The sequence below is a fragment of the Plectropomus leopardus genome, chromosome 17 (genome assembly GCF_026936395.1).
Source record: "Plectropomus leopardus strain MGB_pleo_1.0 chromosome 17, ASM2693639v1, whole genome shotgun sequence".
Taxonomy (NCBI): domain Eukaryota; kingdom Metazoa; phylum Chordata; class Actinopteri; order Perciformes; family Serranidae; genus Plectropomus; species Plectropomus leopardus.
In genome coordinates, this window is record NC_142192.1 from 12,383,488 (window position 1) to 12,409,771 (window position 26,284).

General features: G+C 39.4%; 1 protein-coding gene across 2 annotated transcripts; it reads right to left on the minus strand.

Annotated features, from left to right (window-relative positions):
• Positions 1-192: 192 nt before the first annotated feature.
• On the minus strand, positions 193-25,330 carry LOC121957526 (zinc finger protein 385D-like). Of its 2 annotated transcripts, none has more exons than XM_042506144.2 (8): positions 25,174-25,330; positions 20,477-20,592; positions 10,923-11,030; positions 9,336-9,504; positions 5,834-6,085; positions 5,566-5,747; positions 2,764-2,865; positions 193-1,753 (listed from the first exon to the last, which is right to left on the minus strand). In XM_042506144.2, exons 1-8 carry the CDS (start codon positions 25,181-25,183, stop codon positions 1,511-1,513), a joined length of 1,182 nt encoding a protein of 393 aa, XP_042362078.2. In that variant the 5' UTR covers positions 25,184-25,330; the 3' UTR covers positions 193-1,510. The 2 variants fall into 2 exon arrangements, with proteins under 2 accessions (XP_042362078.2, XP_087946567.1); XM_088090441.1 differs by lacking the exon at positions 25,174-25,330 and adding an exon at positions 23,527-23,660.
• Positions 25,331-26,284: the final 954 nt, after the last annotated feature.

Sequence of the window (26,284 nt, forward strand, 5' to 3'; positions counted from 1 at the left end):
GCAGCGGCTGGGTGAACACGTACGCAAAGAGCTGAAACAACTGACATGCATGCTTGCTGCAGCAGATACGTCTTATTTTATACATCTTTAAAAAAAAGATGTATGGACACTATATTAAATTTAAAGGATATTGTGCTGATGAATTGAATAAAATGGAGCAATGAATTGGTAATAATTTTCTGGACTCAAAAATGAGTATCCACAGCTATTGTTTATTGTAAAATATTAAACGTCTTCAGTCAAGCATGCTCTGATTTGCAGTCATACTTATATATGCATATCTGCACACCAAAACACACGCAGTTATAGTCATCATGGAAGTCCATCATAATGCATCTTTTTTTTGTGTGTATGCTGAATTAAGCTGTTTAAAGGGACAGTTCACCCCAAAATCAGATAGAAATATTCTTCCTTTTACCTGTCATGCTTTTTATCAATCTAGATTGTTTTGTTGGGAGTTGCCAAGTGTAGGGAGATATCGGCCAAAGAGTTGTCTGCCTTCTTTTGAATATAATGGCGATGGATGGCACCAAGCTTGTTGTGCTCAAAACTCAAATTAAAAAAAAAAAAAAATGAAAAACTTAACAGCAATGTCTCTTTCCAGAAATCATGACCTGGTTACTCAAGATGATCCAAAGACCTTGCTGTGAGCAGTTTCTTGTAGGAACAATTTTCTTCAACACTCACCAGCAGTATCACAGCTCACATTAAACTGCTCAACCAAGAGGACAATATTAATGTTTACATCTCCGGCTGTCACAAGCACGGTTCCATCCGTGAGTAGATGCACTCTTCCTTCTGCACAGGGATACAGTTGGCAGCATAATCAGTAGAGAGAAAATAGTTCCTCCAGGAAACTGCTCACAATAAGGTCTGTGAATTATCTTGAGTAACTGGGTCATGATTTTTGGAAAGAGATATCGCTGTTGACTTTTTAAAATATATTTTTTGGGCGCTTTGAACAACAAATGCTGAATGCCATCTCGTTCCATTATATTTGAGAAAAGGCAGACAGCTCTTTGGCCATATCTCATACATTCTGCAACACACACCAAAAAAATCTAAATTGATAAATGGCACTACACGTAAGAGGATGAATATGTATTTTTTAATTTTGGAGAAACTGTCCCTTTAAGGGGGAGTTTTTTTTATTGTTATATAGATTATCAGCATCTATTAAATCAGTTAATTACTGAGGGAATGAAGCATTAGTGCAGTAAACTGCAGCAAAAGTTCTATGATGGCTGTATCTGCGCATGCACACATACATTCACACACACACACACACAGCAAAACACACACACATCAGAAAATATTCTGCTTTTGCTCATTTGCTGCTTTGTACTTCATCTATCACAATCTGCTTCATGGATTTGGGCTCAACAAATAAATCCTGGTCCATGACACCCACTGTATCTGTTGTTTGTAAGCACTGTCTGATATCACATCTTGTCCAGGTCTCAGGTCTGCTTTTAGCCGTAGTTCAGAGCCGATTGAGACGTCGACGGGGTCAGTAGGGTGAAAACAGAACCTGCGTGTGTGTGGAACAGATGGGTCCAGGGGCCGGGTGCAGCAGGGCCTGAGGGAGGGGCTGACTCTGAAATAGGGCGGGACTCGAGTTTGAAGCAGGGCGGAGAGGGAAAGGGGGCAGTGTTGCCATAGCAGCAGCAGCGGCAACAGAGAGTTGACGCTGTAGGAGACAGGAGGCAAGAGGTTTGGTCAGGTCTTGGTTCTTCCGTAGAGCGAGACGAATCTGAGAAGGGAAAACACAGACAAACAAACTGCAATCAAGGTTTTTTTTTCTTCCCAAAAGGAAATTGAGCAGTTTAAATGGGAAACCAGAGACGGATGAGGAGATAAAGTCTTAGCAGCTTCTTGGCCATACAAGTACAAGTTGTCCCACTTACTGCCAAACAATCTTATCATGAATCTGCTCCTCTTTCTAACGTAATCTGCCCTTTTGTTCCTCTCTCATACAACAATGCAAACATAAGATTCTTTAACCCACATCGCTGACGATATGTCTCATTGGAAGCAGGGAGTGAAGCTTCCTGGAAGAGGCTCTAGGGCAGTGTCTTGTCTTGTCCAAGTCTTGGCTTCTATAGGATGCTTGGTGGACCCCCAATCATTTTGTAATTCACAATAAAAATGAATTGATTCACACAAGGATTTTTTTTTTTTTTACGTTTACTATACATAAGGTGCCAGAGTGCATAAAACAGCATCAAAATAGAACTTGTTTATTAAAAAAGTGCCGGTGGAGGATCCCCTGCACCCCCCAACAGAGGTCCTAGCTAAGTTCCTAATGCTCTAAAATCCCCATAACATCCTGGATTCCTAGAAAAGTCCTAAAATTACAAATGTCCTAGAATTAACAATGTCCTAAAATCCTAGAAATGTCCCAAAATCCTATAAACATGCTAAAATCCCAGAGATGTCCTAAAATTCTAGAAATGTCCTGAAATCATAAAGGTCTTTAAATCCGAGAAAACATTCTAAAATCCTTGAAAACTCCTAAAATCTATAAATGTCCTAAAATCCTAAAAATGTCCTAAAATCCTACAACCGTCCTTCAATCCTAGCAATGTCCATATCGTACAAACATGTGTGGGGCTGATGTTACTGGCCCCTTGCTTCCTGTCATTTTGCAAAAGTGGTCCCCAAGCAAAGCGAGTTGAGTATCTTTGCTCTTTGGACTCAACTTTTGTACACAAACACAATGATGAGGGGTAAGAGTAAATGAGGCAATAGCAAAGTACTCACTGCTTGGAAACTCTGGTGACGCTGGGTTGGAGTGTATGGGCTGAACTTCGGCTTGGCTGGTTTACCTGCCGCTCTATCTTTGTGTCTCCTACTGCTGATGTGCTGGAGCAGAGGAGGGAAACAGACAGATAAACACCTAATAGACGCAGGCAGCAGCATAAAGACGGAGCAGACGGAGAAAGAAAGCAGTCGCCTTTGTTTGGAAATGAATCATGAGGGAAGAGGAAATTAAAGGACGCCTCATCAAAGTTCCTATTTTGACGATTCATGCAGCGTGTTGATATTTTGTTGGCTCTGACTTTGAGATTTGAAATATTCATGAGAGGGCGGGTTTGGAAATATTTGTGATTTGACTGACAAGCACAAACAGATGGCTACGGCCACACAATCAGCAGTGAACTGCTAAATATTTATGAGCACCTGGTCAAAGTTAACTTTTTAACAGTCAGACCAGCGCTGTGCATTCAGATCACGAACAGAGATGCTATCGTCGTATTCAGAGGCTCACTAAAACAGGCTTAGTAGCTTTGTTCTCATCATCTTCAGGGATCTGTGATTTGAATTCACCTGCAGCGACAGGTGTGAGATGTTCACACTGTAATTTGGAATAAAAAACACCAGTCTTGAAGCACCTTTCTGTGTTACATGAAGTGATGATGACTCTGCTGATGCCTTTGACTGGCTCCACTGTGTGAGTGGCAAATCTGTGTGATAGTTGACCTTTTCGTAGCTTTACATTCAGAAGGAAAACTAATCAAAAAGAAGTGTGACAAGCAGGTGTCTCAAGTCATCCAGCCAGTGTTCACTCAACGAAACAACGAAGCTGCAGACAGTTAGCGAGAGTATTTGCATTTAAGACACACAAAAAACATATTTGTCTAACTGAGTGTTTCAATGTAATACTACACATATATACTAGGCTTTTAAATTGCAACACAGTTTAAAAGATTAACGCTTTGAAAACTTGATTGAAATTGCTGTGTCAAGATGTTTTCATAAGCATTCAAACCTTTGGCATAAGAGCAAATCAAAAAAGTCAAATCAAAGTCATTCTGATTGCCTCTAGGTACCATACGCTAGGTTTTTATCTGAAATGAGTGTTACTCACTTAGTTGTTCTTGTGATTTTCTTGTTGTTTAGCTGTGGGAACTACATCATACTGTATACTAGGGCTATGTGTATATATGTATTTTTGTATATTTATTTATATAAGGGATATATTATTGCACTTTCACCCTCCTTCTTTTTTTGTCATCACATGTTCAATTCACATTGTGTTAAGTGGATATCTATGAATGTTTTTGTCTTTACATTCTGCATTTATGAATGGGAGCCTACTAGGTACCAGGTGACCTGTCTGTGATCTGTCAGGTGATCATGTGTAGTAGTATTTGATGGTCTGTGCCTGCATTGTTTCCTTGTCTGATAAAGAACCTGTAGCTCAAAACGTCACCTCTGTGGTAATTGCATTAAATATTTATGGGAGCATAATCTAGAGTGCAGACTTCTCTTGTAATATCTCTTGCCCAGCACCTAGGTTTTTTGTCATGTGGATGTGCGTGCTTTTGTGAACTTCTTGTCGATTTCTTTCAAAATCATGAGATCAAAGGAAATAGCAAGCAATAAGAAGAAATGATTCAACTCAATTATAAATTTAACTACTACCTGGATATTCTTTGCCTGAGCCTCGCTGAAAATCTATGCCAGTCAACTCTGTGTCTCTGTGTTGAGAATCTGGATGCTGAAACATTTTCCTCCCTCTCTCTTCTTTTCTGTTGCAGCCTCAAGTTCTCTTTCTCATGTTGTTTTCCTCTTTTATTCAGCCATCATTGCAATCATGTTTTGGATTAAACTAGTGTGCGTGCGGTGATGCGCTGCATGTGCACAATGCATATGTTGTTGGAGTGCACAAACTACAACAGCAGTGGAGAAGAAAATGGTGCCCACATTCGATGTGTTCACGGCAACAGAGCGTTGTTTACACAGACAGCTCTACTCTTTAAATATAGTTGAGTACAACACAGAAGTGAGAAACTATCCCTTTTGTTTTTGTATTGATCCTATTGATGCTATCTATCTTCAAAATGAAAACATAGCATCTGTAAGATCAATATTTTGGGATCAATCTGCCCAGACCCACCAGCAACATCAGTAGAATACTATTTTTATATATCTATAGTTGTATAGTTATGTATAAAAATATATTAATCACAGGGGACATTACATTAGCATGTTTTGTTAATAATACTTTACTTTTACTTAAGTAGGCTTTTGAATGTGGGATTTTGATAATAAAGGAGGAATTTTAAACTTTTGCATTAAAAGGGTTAACTCAAGTGAACAATTTGTATACTTCGTCCACCACTGTTGCAGTAGTGAAACATTTGTCAGACAAGAACACCACTTTTTAAATGTAACATTGCAGTGAAAATAACTTTTGTCTTCTATCCTAAGCTTTACAAAAATATCTATCACAAATGCGGTCCTTAAATCATTTCATAATGAGCACATGAAATTGATTATGTCTGTAATTTAACTGAAGTTACATAACAAACAAAGTCTTTTTTCTTTAGGGAGACCATTAAACATGCCTACTAATATAGAGAATGGTAGTATACCTAAATATAACAGTGCACATCACACACAGGTTGAGTTTTTGAAAAATTAAAGATAAATGAACTGACCAAAATAAAGATTTTTAATGTCCAACTAACAAGATAATCTAGGAATATCAATGCAAAACATGTTCAACCAATAATAACAACCAACTAGTATGAGCTTTTTACATTTTCATAAACTGACCTGTTTGAGTTGAGTCTCAGAGTTGACATGCACATCGCAGATCTCACAGTGGAAAGTTTTGTTCTGGAGTCCTGTTGACGACTCAGACGGCGGGACCATCTTGGCCTTGACCCCTGTCCTTGGAAAGGACTTGATGGCTCCATCACCACTCCTTGCCTCAAGCATCGTCTTGTGTTTAGTGCCTGAGCAGATACACAGCAAAGTCACATCAACAGAGCATCAAACAACCCAAGCAGGCTTGACCACAGCAGTGTCTACAGGTTCTCACCACTGTTGTGGGCCTGCAGCTGGGAGGCGGAGTTGACAGCCACCTTGCAGAGGGAGCAGTAGAGAAGACGTATAGCTTTCTCTTCTTCTGTTTCCTCTTCTGGAACCACCTCCACCTCTCTGTCTCTTTGGGTCTCTTTCTCCGGTGTCCTCTGGCTGGGTGACAGGGAGGAGTCAGAGGGTGCATTCACAGTATCAGGGGGGGCGCTGCTTGGTGGTGCCGCCTCTGAGGTAGGGTCTGGTGCTGACGATTCTGAAATGAACGAAGAAAGATGTTAATTACGCTGCGTAGGTAGTAGGGGTGTAACCATTGATCTGGATCTATGTATTGATTCAATGATCAACAATCCAATATCATTGATGCAAAGTGAAAACATCGACCCAGATTACCATCTTTAAGATTTGCCTTTATTTTGAAATTTCCATGGCATGTCTGTGTCACCATCAAACAGCGCCAGGCAGATAACAGCAAGCAGCCAAGAAAAAGACCAGAATATTTACTCCCCTCTCAGGAATGAATCAGCAGTGTGGAAATATTTTGTATTTTGGAGAAAAGGCAGGTCAACAGACAGAGCACACACCATATGTAAACAATGACATTACAAGATAAAATACTCAAGAAACACATTGAACCCGGCAAGGCACCTCACTCCACAAACTTGTTGCTCTCTATATCGCAACATTAGCTGCCCTGTTTCAACAGTGTTAGGCTGAAAAAAGGTGCATACAGGCTCAAATTAAACCGAGCCGTTCTGTCGGGAAATGTGATGACTTTAAGGTCTAGTGTGTGAGATTTAGCAGCATATAGCGGTGAGGCTGCAACCAAATGAATCTTCTCCCATGTGTCACATGTGTAGAAAAACTATGATAGAACAACATGGCAGACTCCTTGGAAGAGGAATATATGTAATGTAAGAGTGCTTAAGCTAGTAATGGGTGACCAAAAACAACTCTAACTGACACTGAGTATAGAGCTGAATTTTAGACACTTGTTAAATTTTGTTGTTGTTCAGCTATGGTTTAGGTATGTTAATGGAGTCCATTTTAAATCAATTTTACTACACCTAAAAAGTTGTATTTATAGTATTTGCAGTTATTCATGTGTTGTTGTTTTTTTTCTTTTTTCTTTTACGGCCAAAAGCAAAAAAGAAAGGCCTGGCAGCTTTCTCTGTAACCAAAATAGGCATAATATCGTCTAATATCGATCAAAGACTCCTGCATTGAAATCAATCATATCATGGCCAAATTTTGTGATATCAGCAAATATCATACCATTACTAGGGTTGTCTCAATAACTAATGCAATACAGTGTTACTGATAAACCACCTGCAGGGGATAGCAAGCAACCAGCTGCACTTTGCTGTTTTTTCCTAGTCGCAGAGAGCTCAAAACTTTTCAAATTTGGGTAGAACGCTGCAGCTGCTTGTCACTGTCTTTTACCCAGCTGTCCAATCACAGTGGATGAAGGCCAGGACAAATACCACAAAGACCATCCATCAGATTGCTGAATAACAACAACATAATTTTTCTTGTGCTGCTTTTAGACACCTTTCACAAGTATTTAAACCACTGAACCCTGAGCACATTGGTGCGATTTCTTTAAAAAAACATGGGGAAAAGGCAATGAGCAACTGGACAATAAATGTTTCACAAACTGCAAGAAATTAGTAGATTTAGAAAATTATTTTTTTAAAGGCTAGGGAAAAATGTCAAGGGAAAAAAGAAAAAAGCTGTTAGAAATCATAATTATAATTATCATAATTACATACTTAAAATTATGCTATAAAATGATTCCAAGTCATGTCCTCTCTTTTTTAGTTTTTTTAAACTATTTTTTCAGGTAATTATCTTGTACTTTTTTACTAATTTGGGGGTCATTTTGGGGTCATTTCTTCTTTCATTGCTCATTGCCTTCTTCTCATGGTAATGAAAGAAATCATGCCAATTTGCTCAGGTTTCAAAGGGCTAATACTGAACCCTCACAGCCCGGTGGGTCCATCCTCTCTTACTACTTGCATCAGTCTTCCCTTCATCCAGAGCAAATAATCTACCTTGTGCCAGCATTTTTACTTCCACAGATATTCTGTAGAGTGGTATATAGGACAAAGATGCAACCAAAGCATCTCAGCTGATAAAAACGCACTGCACCTCGTATTGCACCTCATTGCCCTTCTATGTTCTGCATTTAATGATGAACAAGTATTTAATTTGGTTTAAAACGGTCTTCATTGTCATTTAAAAAGCATTATTTTGAAAAACACTATAGGGAAAAAATAATTTGTGAAAAAAACAACACAGGGCAGTAATACCACATGTCAAGCTATTGAGGCACACTTAATCACAGCAGGGGAAATTCCTTCACCGCAAAAGCTGTAATTGTTGTCCAAAGAATCGATATAACATCATACCGTGATGAAACTAGTGATCTCTGAGAAACAACAATATGTTAAAAAAAAAAAAAAAGCAGAAACAACGGGCAAGCAAGAGAGACAGAGACTGAGAAAGTCATATGAGAAAAACTTAAAGATTTTTTTTTACAAATTCCTGAACTCCTACAATACGAGGCACTAATTTCATGTCATGCTCAGAGGCAGAGATAAAAACTCACCAGGCTACAGGTGATTATGAGCTCTATCAGCCTCTCTAATCGCACTAATAATCAATGATTTCCCCAAGGATTGGCCTCCCAGCACTTAAACTCACAGTTTTGCAAAGAGATGATTTGGCTCTATTATCTTTTGTGAAACTGACTTGTAGAGGTTCCCCGGAGGAACGCGTGCTGATTTAAGGATTCGCTCTTTGCTAATAACAATGATTAGCTCTGCCTGGCTGAGTGGGTGTCTGTTTGTTACCATTGATTCCCTGCTCTTAGAGGCCGGTGAGGCTGTTTGCTGAAGTAATCTTCAGAGAGCTCTCCTGCCGTCTCATCCACTTCTCTGAAACTAACTCCAAACTGGAAATGATCACTCATTCTCTCACCCTTCAAACATACTCTCACATGGGTGATGTCAAGTACAATTCTTTTTTGCTTTTTAGCTTGCAGCAAAATGTATTATTTTCATTCCATAACGCCCACACACATGCAAAAGTAACACATCAGGATGGGCACACACACATACAGAGGTGATGGAGAGCGGTCGATGCTTTGACACACCTTCACGCTTAATGTTGACACATTTCCAAGCACACTTGTACTCACACACACACTGTACACGGATCATATTGGAAACATTTTGAATGTGTTTTTGATCTAAGGAGGCCACTGCAGAGGTCAGTAAATGGAGATATGTAGAAGGAGCGCAGGATAATGCTCAACCTTTAATCTCGTCGTTGTGAAACCCAAAGCAGCAGGAGGTTTATCACATCAAAGAGTTAAAGTCGTGACTGGGAAAAGAAGGTTTGAGCCGTACATTCATACATCTAAAGCTGTCATACATTTGATGTCTCCACACACGCACACGCACATACACAGGGGAGGCATGCATGCCCGAAGAGACACACACCTCCTGATGTTGTGTCAGAGCTGGAGGGCTGTGAGCAGGGTGACGAGAGGATTTGCGAAGTGGTTTCCTTGGCGACCGGTTCAAAGGTCCTGATCTTTGAATCAGGGGCGTCCATCGCTTTCAGCCTTTTTGCGTGTTTGGTGCCACAGTAATGGGAGGACGCCTGAACCTGTGCACACAACAGCAAACAAGAAGGTGTGAACTAATTGCATAAAATTATTAAATCATGTGAACCTGACAATGTTTTTATTTTAAGCTACAGTACATGACTGAAATGGGAAAGTAGCTTCAGCATTAAGTCGTAGAAGCTGCTGTCACACACTCATAGATTGACAGATGTTTTAATAAGAGGAGAGACCAGGTCGTTGTTTTGCAATACACAAGTAAATCTCAAGTCTTTGTACTCAGGTCCTGAGTCAAGTTGCAGGTTAAAACATGCAAGTCCTGAATCAACTCCCAAGTCAAGACAGGCAATGGCAGGGTCAAGTTGCAATTTTAGTGATGCAAGTCCCAAGTCATCTCCCAAGTCAGAACATGCAAATCCTGAGTCAACTCCCAAGTCAAGACAGGTATGTCTCAAGTCAACTCCTCCATTCAGGCAAGTCCTGAGTAAATAACCACGTCAAAACAGGTATGTCATGAGTCAATAACCAAGTCAAAACAGGTATGTCATGAGTCAATAACCAAGTCAAGACTGACTAGTCTAAAGTAAAGTCCTAGGTCCTAAACATTGAGTTTTGAGTCTCAAACCACTTAGGTATCATTTTTTCCAAATGGTGCTCAGTAGCATGACATTGGTTCTTCATGATTCCTACTTGCAACTTGACTGGATGTTGTCAGCCGTTAAAACCTTTTTCCCCTTCATTTATTATTATTATTAAGCCCTTTTTAATTTTTGAAACATACTGTAAATATAATACTGTAAAAATGTATAAATACTGTACATATTTAGGTGTAGGGCTATTCATAAAACAATTCGGGCTAAGTCTCAGACAGAATTAAGTGTTGACTTGCTGGGTATTAATAGCTTTAATTTTAGTTTAGGTAACTTAAAGTAACTGATTGGTAAGACATGTTTAACATCACTTTTTCATCTTTGGGCTTCAGGGAAGGTATCAAGCATTTTCAAGCCAAAAGATTCAAATCCGAGCGACGTCACAAGTCACTGGTGCTAAAGTGCAAGTCGAATTACAAGTAATTTTTGATTTAGTTAAATTCAGTCTAAAGTCACTGAGGTTGTGACTCCAGTCCACACCTCTGGTTTTAATATATAGACTAACACTGGTGGAATAGAGGTAAATAAAAGTTTGTAATGTGATATGGAAAACAAAGTGGTTACATTGCATCATAGTTCAGCACATAATAGTGCTTGTTTATGAATCATTCTGTATTTAGCACAATAAAAAAAATCAATCCTCTACAAAGGCCAAACATGAAAGGCGTGCACACATCACCCAGTTATAAAACTGGGCAGGTCTAACCCAAGGGCCAAGTCGTTTAACTGTCATCTTAAGGGCGTGTTTGAGAAAAGCACCCTGAGAGAAAAACAGCCCAAAGTGTGTGTGTTTCCCACAGGACAACGCCCACCTCCGAGTTGAACCTCAGTCGACAGACACTGCAAGAGCTATGCTTCCTCTTCAGCGGAGATATTATGCTGAAGCCTGGGCCAATCAGAGCTTTGTGGACGTGATCCATCTGCAACAAAGGAGAAGTGTAACATTAAGGTCATGACTTGTTTAGGGTTGTGAAAGGCAAAACTGAGTAGGTAGTGAAAGTAATCACCTGAGGTGTTAATGACATGCAGTCTTCCAGCTAATGTACTCAAAATATCTCATCAAAACACAGATTTTTAATATCTCAGGTTAGAGGTGGAGGCTGTGAGACGGAGCTGAATGGGGGAGTAGCTTGTCTGGCATTCAGTCATGCATGAACACACCAGAGTGTGTAAATGGCATGTCCTGCACTGAGGCTAAACCTTGACTAACCCCAACAGGTTTAAAGTGACTATGAAACACTCAACCCCCGACTGTTTGAAAGGTGGCAGTCAAAGGATTGCTCCATCATGCAGAACGGCGGCTGTGGTCAGCTTGGACTTCGCTTGAATTCACAGCAGCTCCGTTTATTCAAAGTAACATGTTTTTATGGCAGAAAAAAGTATCAAAATGTTTACTAAATCTGTCAATACACTCTTTTGACATGTTCCAAACACCCCTTTTTTCTTTTTTAAAATTCATCTAAATTTTCTGTTGAGCTTGCACGCATTTGTTTTCTGTTCTTCCATTGGTCAGAACTACTTATCCTAGCTCACTAATTGCCGAAACTGATGTTCCTACAGTTCCTTAAGTCTCTCTTAAGACAAAATTTAAAGCAGTGGTTCCTAATTGGTGGTTCGTGGTCCAAAAGTTGGTCATTGCTCCATCCTGAATGGACCGCAAGTGACTCCAGAACATGTCAAGCTTGTAAAATCATAACTTAATTTAGAATAAAGCATCTTTTATGTGTTACCGGGATGTCAACACAATCACCTGCTGGAGTTACATTGCACCTTGTTGTGTTTAGGCAACAACAGCGCATGGCAACCAATGTTGGGATGTCAACAAACACATATACAGATGGGAAGCAAACACCATTCTCCTGCATGAAAGTCCAGGGTTTGTTGGACCCATCCACCGCCTCTCATGCCAAAGTTTGGATGAAAACGGGCTAGTGTTTCCTGTATTAGTCAGTGATTGGCTTTCTTGTTAGTTACATAGCTAATCTAGTTTGCCCAGTGTTTGAATCTCAGATTTTCAGGAAACGTACAGACATCACCCCCTTCAATAGAAAACCGTGAAAACACATCTCAAGTAACAAACTTTGCACAGATGCAAGTCAGTATAGTCAGTGTCAGACATTTTAGGGTACATAAACAGAAGAAAAAGACATTTTTTAATGAAACAAAATGCAGCATAACTGAGTAGCAGTACATGGCCACTGCTGGACAATGAAGAGGTGGCTCCTGCAGCAAGACACATCTGAAAAGCTCCTGTGAAGGTTGTGATGATTTTATTTTCCACACGAAAACATATAACTGTGTGAGCCCAGTGTGACCACCCTGAATCCCACCTGACCACAGCCTCCGCTTCCATAATGGAGCAAACTATAAACATTTTACAGCCCCCTTTCAAACCTACAGGGGGGTGAGCGCTTCATGCTGAAAGCCTCACCCAGTCCTTTTCCGAGAAGATGGTCTTTCCACACAGAAATCTAGAAATGGAGTTGGGGTTTATAAACATTCCTTGCAAGGTGTCATTCAATTTTACCAAACAGGAGAAACAAAATTACAGAGTTTTTATGTGAGTGTGTATCATGTGCTGCAACATGACCACACAAAAATCAACTAACTAGTGAGAAAATGATGGACATATCCCTAGGTTACTGTGCAAGAAACAGGTAATATCCCCCTGTTTTTGCATGTGTGTGGGCATCTTTGTACACAACTGTACCAGTATCTGACCACGCAGTGTTGTGCACCTCTGAACTTTACCTACTGGTAGCTTTAATGAGCACATAAAACCCAACTGGCCTTTGTGGAGCAAAACAAACCTATTACCTGTGATGAAATGTGGAGAGCTATATAACCAGCCACAACCAGGGAGGCTTTATGGAAATCTGGCTGGCTGTGACGTAAAAAAAAATGTATATTTTGTTGTGGGTCAGCCATGATTACTATACTGCTATACTGTGGCACTGCTCTGGAGATTTTCTTAGAGCCAGAGATGAATTCTTTGCTCTTCAAATGTTAAAAAACCGCAACAGAATGTGTGTCTGTGTGTGTGTGTGTGTGTGTGTGTGTGTGTGTGTGTGTGTGTGTGTGTGTGTGTGTGTGTGTGTGTGTGTGTGTGTGTGTGTGTGTGTGTGTGTGTGTGTGTGTGCGCACTCATTTTCTTTGATCATCACTCTAGGCGGCTGAACTGGAATGCATCTCTGCAGTCATTGGTCTCTTATCTCTCTCTCCGTATCCCTGCGGCTGTTTATTTATGCGAAACTCAAGCAGACACATATAAAAGCAAATATAGTTGTGTCCCATTTAAATATCATGAAATCATAAAACTTAAGAAATCCTTAATGAGACATCTGACATGAAAACATACAAAGAGTGCATGACATAGCACATGAATAACAGCATGGCCACATAAACATTTATGAGAGCAAAGTTTCATGTTTCTCTGGATGAGACTGAACATGTTAGCATCGGCGAAAGTCTGTCTCTCTCCCTCCTCGGCAGCCACTAAGGCTCCTGTATCACCAGCTGACCTTCCATCACACATTCCTCACTTCACCCCTCCATCTGCTCCCCTCTGAACTCTCTCCCTTTCGTCTCTGTCTGATCAAAGTCACCTTGCTGCCTCCCAGTGGACTCACTCTCTTACCCTTCACTCCCACTCCTCACTCTGAGGTGGACTAGCACCTGTGGCAAAGTCACTTCGCCCTTCTTACTCATCACCTCTTTTTTCTTTCTTCTGCAGACACACACACACACACACACACTACATCACCTGCTGAATCCAATCTGCTTGTCTCCTTCTCTTTTACCTCTGTCCTTCCCTTCCTATTGTGACTGAAAGTGATAGTTCAGATCTGAAGTGGGGTTATCTGAGGTACTTATCCACAGACAGTGTATTACATACAGTAGATGTCAGTCGGCACATCCCTATTTTAAAAAAAGCGGGCTGAAGTGCGACACAGTAGATAAGTAATGTACAAATGTTGATGGGAGCAGCGGCAAAACATATTTTAGCAACCTAAAAAAAGGCCCACTTAAAAATCAATATCAGTTTAAGTGTATAATATATCTTATATATTTTTAACTTTACCACACTGTCAGATAGAGATTTCTGACTGTCAAAGCTGGACTCTGTTGAGAAAGACAGTGATTTAGCATTTAGCTGAACACAGATGATGCTGGTCTGCATCAATTAATTATTTTGTTTATCATGTTTTGTGACTTTTGGTGTTTAAATAGGTTAGTTTTCATTCACTTAAGTCACACAATAATACAAACTAGTGCCCTTTTCCACCAAAACTGGCATGTGTATGTAGGTTCTTTTAAGAGTGGGAAAACATGTTAAAAACTAGTTGATAGGCTGCTTTTTCATTGCCAGTAGACCAAAGCCATGTGTAGACAAGTACACCATCCTGGGTTTTTTTTTTTTCGCTGGTGTGTTACATTCAATATCACAGGGGCTGGAAAACAGGTCAGTAAACAGTAAAAAGCAGCATGGAGGCCAATGAAAATGTCATGGTGGTTGTTGCTTTTTTATGTCTCTCAGCCTACTTATTCAGTTTCATTTTCAAACTTGGTGCCAACCAATTTGAACAATGTTTCAGCACTGCTTGGATGGAGACGGACAGTATTTTATTGATGCATCATTGCATCTTGCAGGCAAAAGGGCTAAAATTAATGTGTCCACCTGAATGTCATATTTCCATCCTTGCTGATTGGAGCAGAAGCCAATAAATACCTGTAAGTGCTGTGGGGCAATTTGTACCGGGTGTGAATAACCAATTATAACCTTTTCCATTAAATACAAAAAGCCAGATCTTGGTGGTTTTTGTCCAGTGGGAAAATAGACCAGCAGCTCCTGTGTTCAGCAAGCCAAAATTACTATTTCTGTCAATGGCATATGGTGGCTTTGAAGAAAACTAAATTAGGGAACTGAAGCTGTCAACGGCTTCCCCATTGGAACAGACTATTAAAAGACAAGGTAAAATGATTCAAATACTCTCAATATAGAATACCCTTATACTGTCTATTTAGGTGGGACTTTTTTGGGTTGTTGAAATATGCTTTGCTGCCACCCCGTCCCTAGCAGTACATCAGTTAGCCTCTGTTCAGCACTCTCGCGGCTTCTTCAAACTGGGGGCGTGCTTACCGCCATCTATGCATGTAATACACTGATGATGGATAAGTGCTATCCCTTTAAAAGCAACAAATGCAAAGCAAAGTAAATTCAGTGGATGTTACAGTAAATAAAGACATCCACCTCATAACTTCAGTATTAATCAGTACATTCTCCCTCAGTCCCTCACACACAGCGGTGGTGGTGTGTCAGACCTACTCAGCTTCATGGAGTTATTGCTGAAACATATGGCCAAGTGAAGTAAAGCAGACTTTTACCTGGAGCTCAGTCAAGAGGCTCAGCATTTATAATGATGAATGTTCCTGGATTTACATCGTGCACGAGCGCGACAGCTACATGTGCACGCATGACGTCAAGCGCCTGAAAAAGTGGGTTGGTGATGATGAATGAGCTGCTGCTTTTGGTTCTTTGTCATTTAGATTTGCTTGGAAACAAAAGCACTTTTTTGTTTCCATTTATGTCGAACTAAAAGCCAAACGAGCCGATGGAGTCCCAGTTTGGATCCCTGGCTCTCGACAAACATCAACACACACACACACACAAACACAAATGCATGCAACCCTGTAACCACGACAACCCACATGTGGGCACCAAACAAACTCCTTTGCAGCACTGTACAGAGGCCGACACACACAGCATCTACAGTCACAAGAAAATACACACAAAAACCCACACATGAAAACACTCCAGGAGAAAAGGCAGGCAGCTAGAGTTCAGCTGTGTGCCCACTTAATACACTTATATCATTACACTTACTGCCCACAGGTTCATATCAGAGGAGGAAGAGGATTCCTTTTAAACTACGCTCAGTTATCCAGTTTGCAGAAAAATATACTGGCAATAAAACTCTATGATGTTTCTCTCTGTTTTTCATTTTTAGTGCTACAATAGCTTTCTGTGAAACAATGTTTAAGTCAAAATGAAGCAACTGGACAATATGTTATCCTCAAAGGTGCTGCTTATTTAATGAACGCAGTGGAGCTGAAACAATTTAAACGTTTAAATGGTGAGCTAATGAAGTCGTCAGCACTCACAAAATACTTTTAATGATGCACAGCGACAGAAGGAAACTGACACGTTTCAGTCCTCGGCTTTCCACGATGTTGCTGTTGCGCAGTATTAAAAGTGTTGCATACTTATTTGTGAGAGCTGACAACTTCATTTGCTATTTTTGTGATTTTGAGGTCAGCACTCATTATACTCTAAAGCAGAGATGGAACGAAGTTGTTTTGCAAGGAAGAAGTAAGTTACAAGTCTGTGCACTCATATCCTAAGTCAAGACCAGCATGTCTCAAGTTAAATTCCATATCCTAAACTTTGAGTTTCAAGTCCTGCATGAGTCATGATGTGCTCTTCATCAATTGAATGTCAATTAAACAACAGATTACTAATCTATTACATAAATAATTCAATCATCAAAATGTGTACTTATTTTTTAAAACATGTTTGTTGGACGTTGCATCTCTGTCTGTAATTTTCTACCCGCGAGTTTTGCATACTGCTGTTCAGTTTTTTGATGACCACACTTTTGAACAAAATAATAAGTGTTGACTTGCTGATAAAGAAGAGCTTTAACTTTAGTATTCAGCAAATGATGGGAAATTAATTGAGTTGTGGCACAATTTTTAAATAACACTTTTTAATCTTCGGGCTTTTGATTTCGTCAAGTGGAGTCTTTTAAAAATTCGTATGTATTTGTTAAAACAAGAAAGTTGGAAGATGTTTCATCTTTGTAATTTTTACAAACATGCAGAGTTTTTGTCTGTAAACCAAATTTTGTTTGGTGTAATTTTTTCCAACTTGCACTCAGCTGCGTAATGTTATTACTTCATGGTTCTCTCCTGCAGCTCGATTGGATTATGTTGAATTGGTTTAAAACTAAGTAAATCTTTAGAATTAAGTGCTCGAAATAGAGTTAATCCTTGATTCAGGAAATGAACTGATACATAGCACCGCTTTTAAATAACATATGTTAAAAGCTTTGGGCTAAGGGAAAGGCATCAAGGCAGGGCAAGGTATTTTTCAAGTCAAAAGGCTTGAGTCCAAGTAAAGTCACAAGTCACTGGTGTGTCCAAGTCAAGTTGCAAGCGTCCTTTGATTTCGTCTAAAGTCATCCAATTAATGATTCCAGTCTGATTCGAGTCCAAGTTATGTGACTCGAGTCCACTGCACTGCTTTAAAGACATTTGAGTGGGGCATGCCAGTTCTTTTTTCTGAACTGAATAATCTATCCACACACAATTAATCAGAAACTATTTTGATAATCAATTATTCAAATAAGTTTTTTTCAGCAAAAATGATTTACTAAATCCATTGTGGGAATTTACTGCTTTACTTAGTCCTATATGATAGTAAACTAAATTTTGCAGTTTTAGATTTTTGGTTAGATAAAACAAGTCTTTGAATGAGTTATAACTGACTCTGGGAAATAAATGTATTTTCTAATACAAATTTTTTTGTATTTTTTTTTCCAGATGAAAAGTTTATTTAAAAAAATAGTCAGTACATTAATTGATAACAAAAATAATAGTTACAACCAGGGCTGGGCAATATGAAGAAAATCAAATATCACAATATCTTTTACCTAATACCTCGATATCCATATTTTTATGTTACTGGAATTTGATACTTTCACAAAGATTTTTGACAAATAATCATCTGTAATGTGGATGTAATGACTAAGTTAGTAAAGAAAAATAATAGAACTGCTAGAGCAGTCTAGTAAAGTCAGAAAATTGCATGACTTTACTGTGATGCAGCCTTTAAATTCATTATGATATCTAAAATCTAAACGATATCTTGTCTTATATCACGATATTGAAACAATCAATATTGATAGAGTTCCCACCTATAATTGCAGCCCTAAAGGTGGCAAATGAGCTGTCTATGTGCATGTTGCATTTTATTTCAGCCATTTAGCCAGTGCTCCATTTTTCAACGGCACTGTGTTAAAAGCCATAAATCCCCCAAATTACACGGAGCACTGTAAAGGTCGGCGACTTTCTACAGGGCTGACAATGTTCCTGAAACTGCAGAGTGGGAGAGGTGCTGAAAATGGAATAAAATGAAAGAGAAGAGAGTTGTCAATAGTTGAGAGGGGATGTGACTCAGCAGGGAGAGGGTCATATTAGATTTTTGAAGACATTTTTCAACCTGTGGTAAGTAATAAGTGCGAAAGATTATTTTTTTGCTTGAGTAGGACAGTAATCCATCATGAGGAAAACAACAGAAAAAAAGGAAACTTGTTAAAAGTTTGATCAAAAATTGGTAACATTTACATTTTTATATCAAAGGAGGAGGAGAAAAAAGAAAGTGATGGAGTGATGAGGCGTTGAAAACTCTGAAAGCAGGAAAGAGCACACAAGAGGGTGAAGGATGGGGAAGATGACAGCAGGAGACAAAGTGGAAAATACAAGAGAAGAGAGCTGAAGTGAAGAGGGTGATGGAGCAAGAGCAACCCAGGAAAGTGGAAGGGATGGATGAGAAGGCTGGTGAGAGGATGAGAGAGGGGGATGTGGAGAGGAGGGGACCAAGACCTCCTCAGGTGGCAGGATAGCTTTTTGGCAAAGAGGGAGACGCTAGAGAGAAAGAGAGGGAGAGAGAGACACACAGCAACAACACATAACAGCTGGAGTTCATCTCCTCACAGCTCACACTGCCTTTTCATTTATTACTCTGACTTTACCTTCTTTATGACTGAGCTTAAATTAATATATTTAAATAATCTTGGAAATCATTTGCCTTAATCAAGGAAAGTAAATATAACTATAATTCCTAATCTATGTTTACTTTATATCTAAGTGTTAGGTTTACTTAAAATTCAGCTCTATTTTCTTAATTTTGTGAAGTTGAATTTAAAAATGAAGAGTGAAATTACCTTGTTCTTTCTAAGTGTTAGCAACGTCACTGAGCCGAGTTAATCTGACTGAACTTGATCATGAAAAAGACGATTTTGACAATGATGAAGTTAAGAGATCTGCAAGTTCTGTTTTGTTAACATGTTTAAGAAAATACAAATATGATGGACTAGTTTGCAAACAGCAGAATACAGATACATGGCACGGTAAACTTGGTTTGCTGAAGCTGATAACTTAAAATGATTGTTTTAAGTAAACTTGTCATTTTTAAGTTGAAAAAACTTTACAATATTAAGTAAATACAACTAAATTTTAAGTAAACTTGTCAGATTTTACAATGTAGATAGACAGACAGACAGATAGATAAATAAAGATACATAGAGATAGATGGACCTGTAAATTCAATATATAGGTATCTAATGACTGAATGTTTATGTGTAAAAATTTTTTTTAGTTTAGTTTAGTTTAGTTGCTTTGGCATGAACATGCTTTTGTTCATGATAATAAAGCTATCTTAATTTAAATTTTAATTTTAATTTGAGAGAGGGACAGAGAGAGGGAGAGAGAGACTCGATCCTTGCTGTCTTTTAAATCCTCAGCGTGTCTCTCTATATCTCTCTTCTTAACTTCTAAGAGCAAATCACAGTTTGGAGTCGAGACCAAAGTAAAGAGGACGGAGGAACAAAAAAGAAAATTGTCAATTTTGTTTCAGAGTGGGTATCTGGCCAGACTCTGTGATGGGCTTATGAGTCATCTCAAGTTTAGGTTTTGTAATAGGTTTGATATTAGCGAAAGTGTGAGGACAAAAAAACACATCATGTTTTCTTGGTGCTCAAAACAAATAGAGGTGTTAGAAACTGTTTTGTATCGTCAGTCAGCAAAGTCATCGCAGCTATATACCAAATTGACTGAAGCCACAAAAATGATTTCATACAGCCAGGAGTATACTGAGACGTACAGCACGATCAACCCTGTAAACCAGACGTCAGCCCTCGACCCTGCTCGACACACATCAGCTCTCCTCGGGGCTCGGACTTGGCTTTGTTTCTCTCCTTCACCCTTCACAAACAGCGGGGCAGACAGCTTGAAGAAAAGCTGTGTGAGGAATATCAAGGAATCAGCTCCACCCCCCGGGTTGTGTGGAAATGTCACAGCTCTCTGCATCAGAGGTGATATATTTGGAAAGGTGTAGGCAGCTCACTCTTGCATCTGTGTATTGAAAAATAACTCCACGCAGGCAGACTGTTCCCTGAAACAAACTCCTCCACACAGCAGAAATCAGCGTAATAAAGGGAGCGATTTAGGGGGCTGATTTTTTTTTAAAGGCACAGTTGGTGAGAGCGGGGTTGCTACGACAGCTACAATGAGTGACAGTACTCACGTCTGTGAATCCAGGCAGCAGGTGGAAGGGGAGGAGGGGCTTCGGGTCTGGGGAGGGCAGGGTCCTGCCCAGCGTGGGACGGGCCAGCGGCGGCAGAGCACTGTGACACACGCTACCTGGAAAGGAGACAGCATGGCAGGGGGGGAGACAGGTAGACAGATTAACATATGGAAGCGTAAAGGGGGTTCCTTTTAGATGTGATGATGAAAACACATCAGAGAAGTAGATTAAGACATTCTGTGCTCAAAGTTTTCGTGCTCTGAAACTTTTATGCTTGTTTCTTTAACAACCAGAACTTGGCAAGAAATGGACCCACAAACTGCAAAAAAAAAATTAGTAAAAGGTGACAAGGAAATGATATGAAAATAAGCCGGGCACGATTATTAGATATTATCAAAAACCTGTTTTTAAAAATGAACAAAAAAAACCCTCTATTTATTATTATCCTAATTATATATTTAAATTTATGTTACAGAAAAAAAAAACATTTTTTAGGATTTCTTGAGGGTTTACTTTTCTTTTTTTTCAAATCATATTTTCTTGTATCTTTTTTACTAATTTCTTGCTTGCTATTTTTGGGTTATTTCTTGTTAGTAAGTCACCTGTGACCCTCTTCCCATGTTTTGAAAGAAATCAAGTCACTTTTCTTAGGTATCACAGGGTTAAGGTTATCAGAATACAATGTTGTGATGCATTTCCATCAGTTTTCCTTTCTCATTTTCATTGCAACTTTACTATGTTTGATGGTGTTAACTCATTTGTCAGTTTTTAGTAGTGGAAGCAGAGCTAACACAGGCACATTTACATAAATATTGTTAAATGTCAGTGTTTTTTTTCCTAAATGGAAACAATGGTTTGTTTTTTTTTAAAAAAAAAGTTTGATTTGAGTGCACATCTGTCTTATTTCATTGTCACACACCCATATTAGCAGTTACTGAAATAAGATCACATATTTTATCTTGTAAATGTGAAACACCCACGCATCCACACTGCTGAAAACACAGCTGTGATGGGAGATAAACAACAATGAAAAGGCCTATCTGTATTATTATTCCTACTCTATTTAAAGTGTTCAAAAAGGAACAAATTGAAGTAACTAGTGAGATTACATTTCACTGAGAATTATACCTTATATCAGCAGTCATCATCACTTTTCAGAACAAGGACCCCTTAGTTTAAAGTGACCCAGAGTAGGGACCTCCTTCTACATATATTATATAAAAATGGTTTTCACTTAAGATATTCCCTTTAAATATTTTGAGTCTTCTCTTTGCCAGTGGCTGTTCAGTCAGCAGCAGTTACAGCGCAGTTAGTTGCATTAGCTTCACCGTCTGCACTTTTGCCGGTGGTTCCCAAGGGGACGGTGCGTCAGGGTCTCTTGTATACTGTAAACTAAATGTTTTTTTAAGAATAGGCTGATTTATCTTTGCTTATGATATGCTAGAGTGATGTTAATGTGCGTAATGAGGATGTAATGAGCAACGTCCCTTTACATAGGCTGCTTTCAGGCAATTTCTTTTTTTAAAATACCATGGGAAAAAGGCAACAAGCGACTTAGTAAGAAATGTTCCAAAAATTGCAAGGGATTAGTAGATTTACAAAATTATTTTATAAAAGCTAGGAAAAATGTCCAGGGAAAAAAATAAAAATTCTTGGCAAAAATTTTAGTTATAATTATGATATTTGCATATTTAAAATAATGTTACCAAAATTATTAGAATTTTTTCAAGCATTTTTTCCAGATCATTTCTGTGTTTTTTTTTTTACTCATTTATTTATTTATTACTTTTTTAATACAAGTTTTCAGGTCATTTTCTTGTGCTTTTTATTAATTTCTACCTAATTTTTAGGTTATTTCTTCTTTCCTGGCTCATTGCCTTCTTCCCATGTTTTTGAAAGAAATCAAGCCAATCTGCTCAATTTTTAAAGGGTTAAATTAACAAACAATAATTTGGTGGCCGCCCTGCAGTAACTCGGAGGACCCCCTAAGGATTGTGAAACCCCTGCTAAAGATCCGCGCCTTATATGATTACATGTGCCACAACACTGAGTGCCTTGGTGATTGACACTGAAGTAAAACGTGAAACTGCACTGTACTAAAGCATAAGTAAAGCATAAGTCTGAGGCTACTTGTACCTAAGTTTTCTATTCATATAGTATCTGTTTCACTGTAACAATAATCAGATCATGTAACATACATTTTGACTGCTTATAATACTTAGTGGCAATTCATCAGGTTGCAGGTCTACTCATGAGGCCAAATGTGCTTAAACACACCACATACACACACACACACACACACACACAAACAAACAAAGGGGACACTGAAGGTTAATCAAATCATCTTCACAGGTGTCAAACTACAGCTGGATCACACACACACTCTCTCTCTCTCTCACACACACACACACACACACACACACACACAATGTTATATCAAAATGAAACTCACACACACACATTCCTTGTTCAATAGGGCCATTACTCAAAGTGCTGTGTGATAAGCGTCTGTGTTGTGCTGCTGAGTCCCTGATTATGGCAGCTTGTTTTCTAGTTCTGTGTCCTCTGAGCTTGATTACAGTTTGATTCAGGACCAGCCCGCATGTGTAATCATCATAATCAAAATCACAACACACCCATCCGCTCTGACATTAGTCTGATTGCCTTTAACAAGTGGTGTGTACGTACTTCCTCATGCTGTATCTGCCTTTACATGAGTATTTGTTTTCAGCAGAAAGAGTGTGTGGGGTGGGGGCTTCCCAGGATATGTGCACACGATAGCTTACATGTACATGCATAACACGGTGTTTATAATAGAAGAATTTGCGCGCAAATGATAGCCCACAACATTATGAACAATATCCTCGAAGATATGTAAACCAAGATTGGACAAAACTGCAAAGCTGAAAATACAGGAAAAACTCGCTCAATTGGCACTCTGCTGCGTTTTACGTTTTTTCATGTTTCAGATAGATGTCCCCTCTGTCTGTCCTCAGAGCCAGCAGCTGTCAGTACTTTCTCTGCACACACCGTTTGTTTTTATCTCCTACCTCCCCAAGTCCATAGTCTGTTAGTTGCTTCTGTGTGTGCACAAGAGGACACCGAGATCTCCGTGAACCCAGCGGATCAGCGCAGATGCCATATCAGGTGCGCCCTGTTGTGGGGCGTGCCAAAAGCACTTTTGGTAATTTCATTGGCATGGTCAAACTCGTCTGGCGGACGTGTGGCACAGTTGGAGTAGGAGTGTGACCAGAAAGAGAACCTCATCATGATTTATTTCTCTTTTAAAGGTTATACCATCATGGCCGATCAAACTCTCTAACTTCTAAAAGCAGGGAAGTTTGGCTTAAGGTGTGGAGATATTTCCTCAAACAAAATGTACTGTTGTCTGCTTTCATCACAGTTTTACAATTAAATTCATCTGGCCTATTATACTTCCAACAACAGATGACGAGTCTTTTAAAGTGGAATTCACTTCTAAACATGCTGACGATGTCATGGCCAACGCGAGCGTGTTTTCTGTGCGTAATAATGCGCGTTTTTATTTCTCATCACAGTGATGCATACAATACAGTCGGCTATCACCATAGTGCAATAGATAATACGGAAGTAGAATCGTTTGTTTTTGTTGTTGTTGTTGTTGTTGTTGTTGTTGTTGTTGTTGTTGTTGGCGGTGGTTGCTTGTTTGGAGTTTTTGTTGATGGTAGTGTTTTTTATTGCTGGTGGTATTTTTTATTCGTTTGTTTGAACGTTGATGTTAATTCTTGAATTGATTTAAAAGTTTAATTTAGCTGGATGTGACTATTCTTCTTGTTTATTGCTCAAAATATATCAACGATTCTGTTGACTCAGTCTTCAGACTTCATATTGCGACATGCAAAGGACAATGATCCACGAACAAATAATGATTTTAAAAATAACTTTTTTTGTGGGGTGTGACAAACATGGTCACACTTGCACACTTGGCATCGCTACACCCTCTAGTGCACCTCTCCTCCAATAACGGTTCCAATCATATTTACTTAAGATTACTTTTTAAAAAATGTAACATTACATTTACACTTTTCCACTTTAACCAGCAGGAGGTGCTGCAGCTCCCATAACGCCCTCCCACCTTTCCGCGCTCGTTTGCTTTGGTGAGAAATTAAAGAATTTATGGTACAAGAAACACCCAAAACACTTGACACTTGATCAGGAAGTCTAAAAATGCAGATCGTCAACACTAAATGTTATTTCAAGAACTTGCATGTAACTTGTTTTCCTTTGTCCTTGTACAGTGTTTCTTCTATAGTTTATAACCCTATAAGCAATTCGTATAGGCATACGACAGTACAGGCATGCATGTACAGTCTATACTATAATAACTCAAATAAAGGAGATTGTTTCTGTGAGCTTTTCTGATATTGTAGCCGATTTGTAGGCTATCCTATTGAAAAATTCTACCATATGCTATTGATATTTGTTCATTATTCGAGAGTCAAGCGCAATAAAAACGCTCTGAACTGAAACAAACATATGTTGGCTTTTAATCCTAAAATATGTACATTATAAGCTGCACTGTCGCTGCCTCTCTTCCTCTGTGCAGGTGACTGACTTCACAAAGCTCACATCCATCTCAACATAGCAACAAGTGACTCCGCTGCGTTATCACAAACAACAAAAAACTCTTTTGAGGTTAAAACGCGTCGTTTACGTACCAAAATACATGCCGGCACCGAGTGAAATCCGTCTGTTCAGTGTAAGATTAAAGTATCTTTCATCTCCAGACAGAGATGAAGCTTTGCGTCTTCTCCTCCACAGTCTGTCTCCCCTCTCTATCTCTCTCCTGCGGCGCCGATGCTGCTCCTTCCCATCTGGATTCCCTCCTCCTCCTCCTTCTAACTACCCGCCCCCACCTCTTCCTCCTCTTCCTCCTCCTCATCTCTTCACGATTCGTGTACAAGTCTGCTCCTGTATCTGCATCTTCCAGAGATCTGTTTTTAATTCTGTAAACAGACGGAAATGACCTTAATGAGTGTACAGTATCCACCCTGAAAAAGTGCAACACGCACTGCCAAAATACAAGGAGTAAGAATTTGGGTTTGATAGTGTAACTCAATATAGCATACAGCACAAAACAGAAAGCAGGCATCTTCAGCAAACAGTTTTAGGGGAAATGTCGCAAACAAACCTGCATGTTTGAAAGAATGAGGGGAAATCCTTCCCCTCCAGGCCGCAGGGTGACTCCTGTCTGCAGGCTTCCCTCCGGAGCTGCTGTCTTTGGAAGAAGCCCTGTGTTCCTCTTATGCGTCTGTAAATGGTTTCCCATACTCGCTTTCCTCCGGGGCCCATGGTATTTTTAGATGCATCCCGGCCGGAGCTTTCACTGCATGGAGAGGAAACTACACACATAACAGCAGAGTCCAGCTAAAAACATCACAGGCTGTCGCGCATTTATGCAGGCTTATGCATATATGCATGCACTCACTCTGCAAAGGACTCTAGCATGTTCGTACCTGTCTTTTCTGTGTTGCACACTCTCACACACACAACCCTAGAGAGTTTAGATGTTCTCTATCTCTTGGTAGTAACCTTGGTTCAACTTTCTTGTCCTTACGCCCAGGCATGTTTTCTCCCTGTGTGTCAGGAAAGTGGACAACAACATGTGTTTTCCCACAATCTACAACTCCAGGGAGATTTAGCTCTGGAAGGCTGTCAATTCAACAACTGTGCACAAACACTACCCCTGTGTTCTTAAACTAAGATGCATCTGAATTAGGAATGTGCATGGAAGGATTGCTGAACGGGCAAACTGGGAAAAGGCCGGAG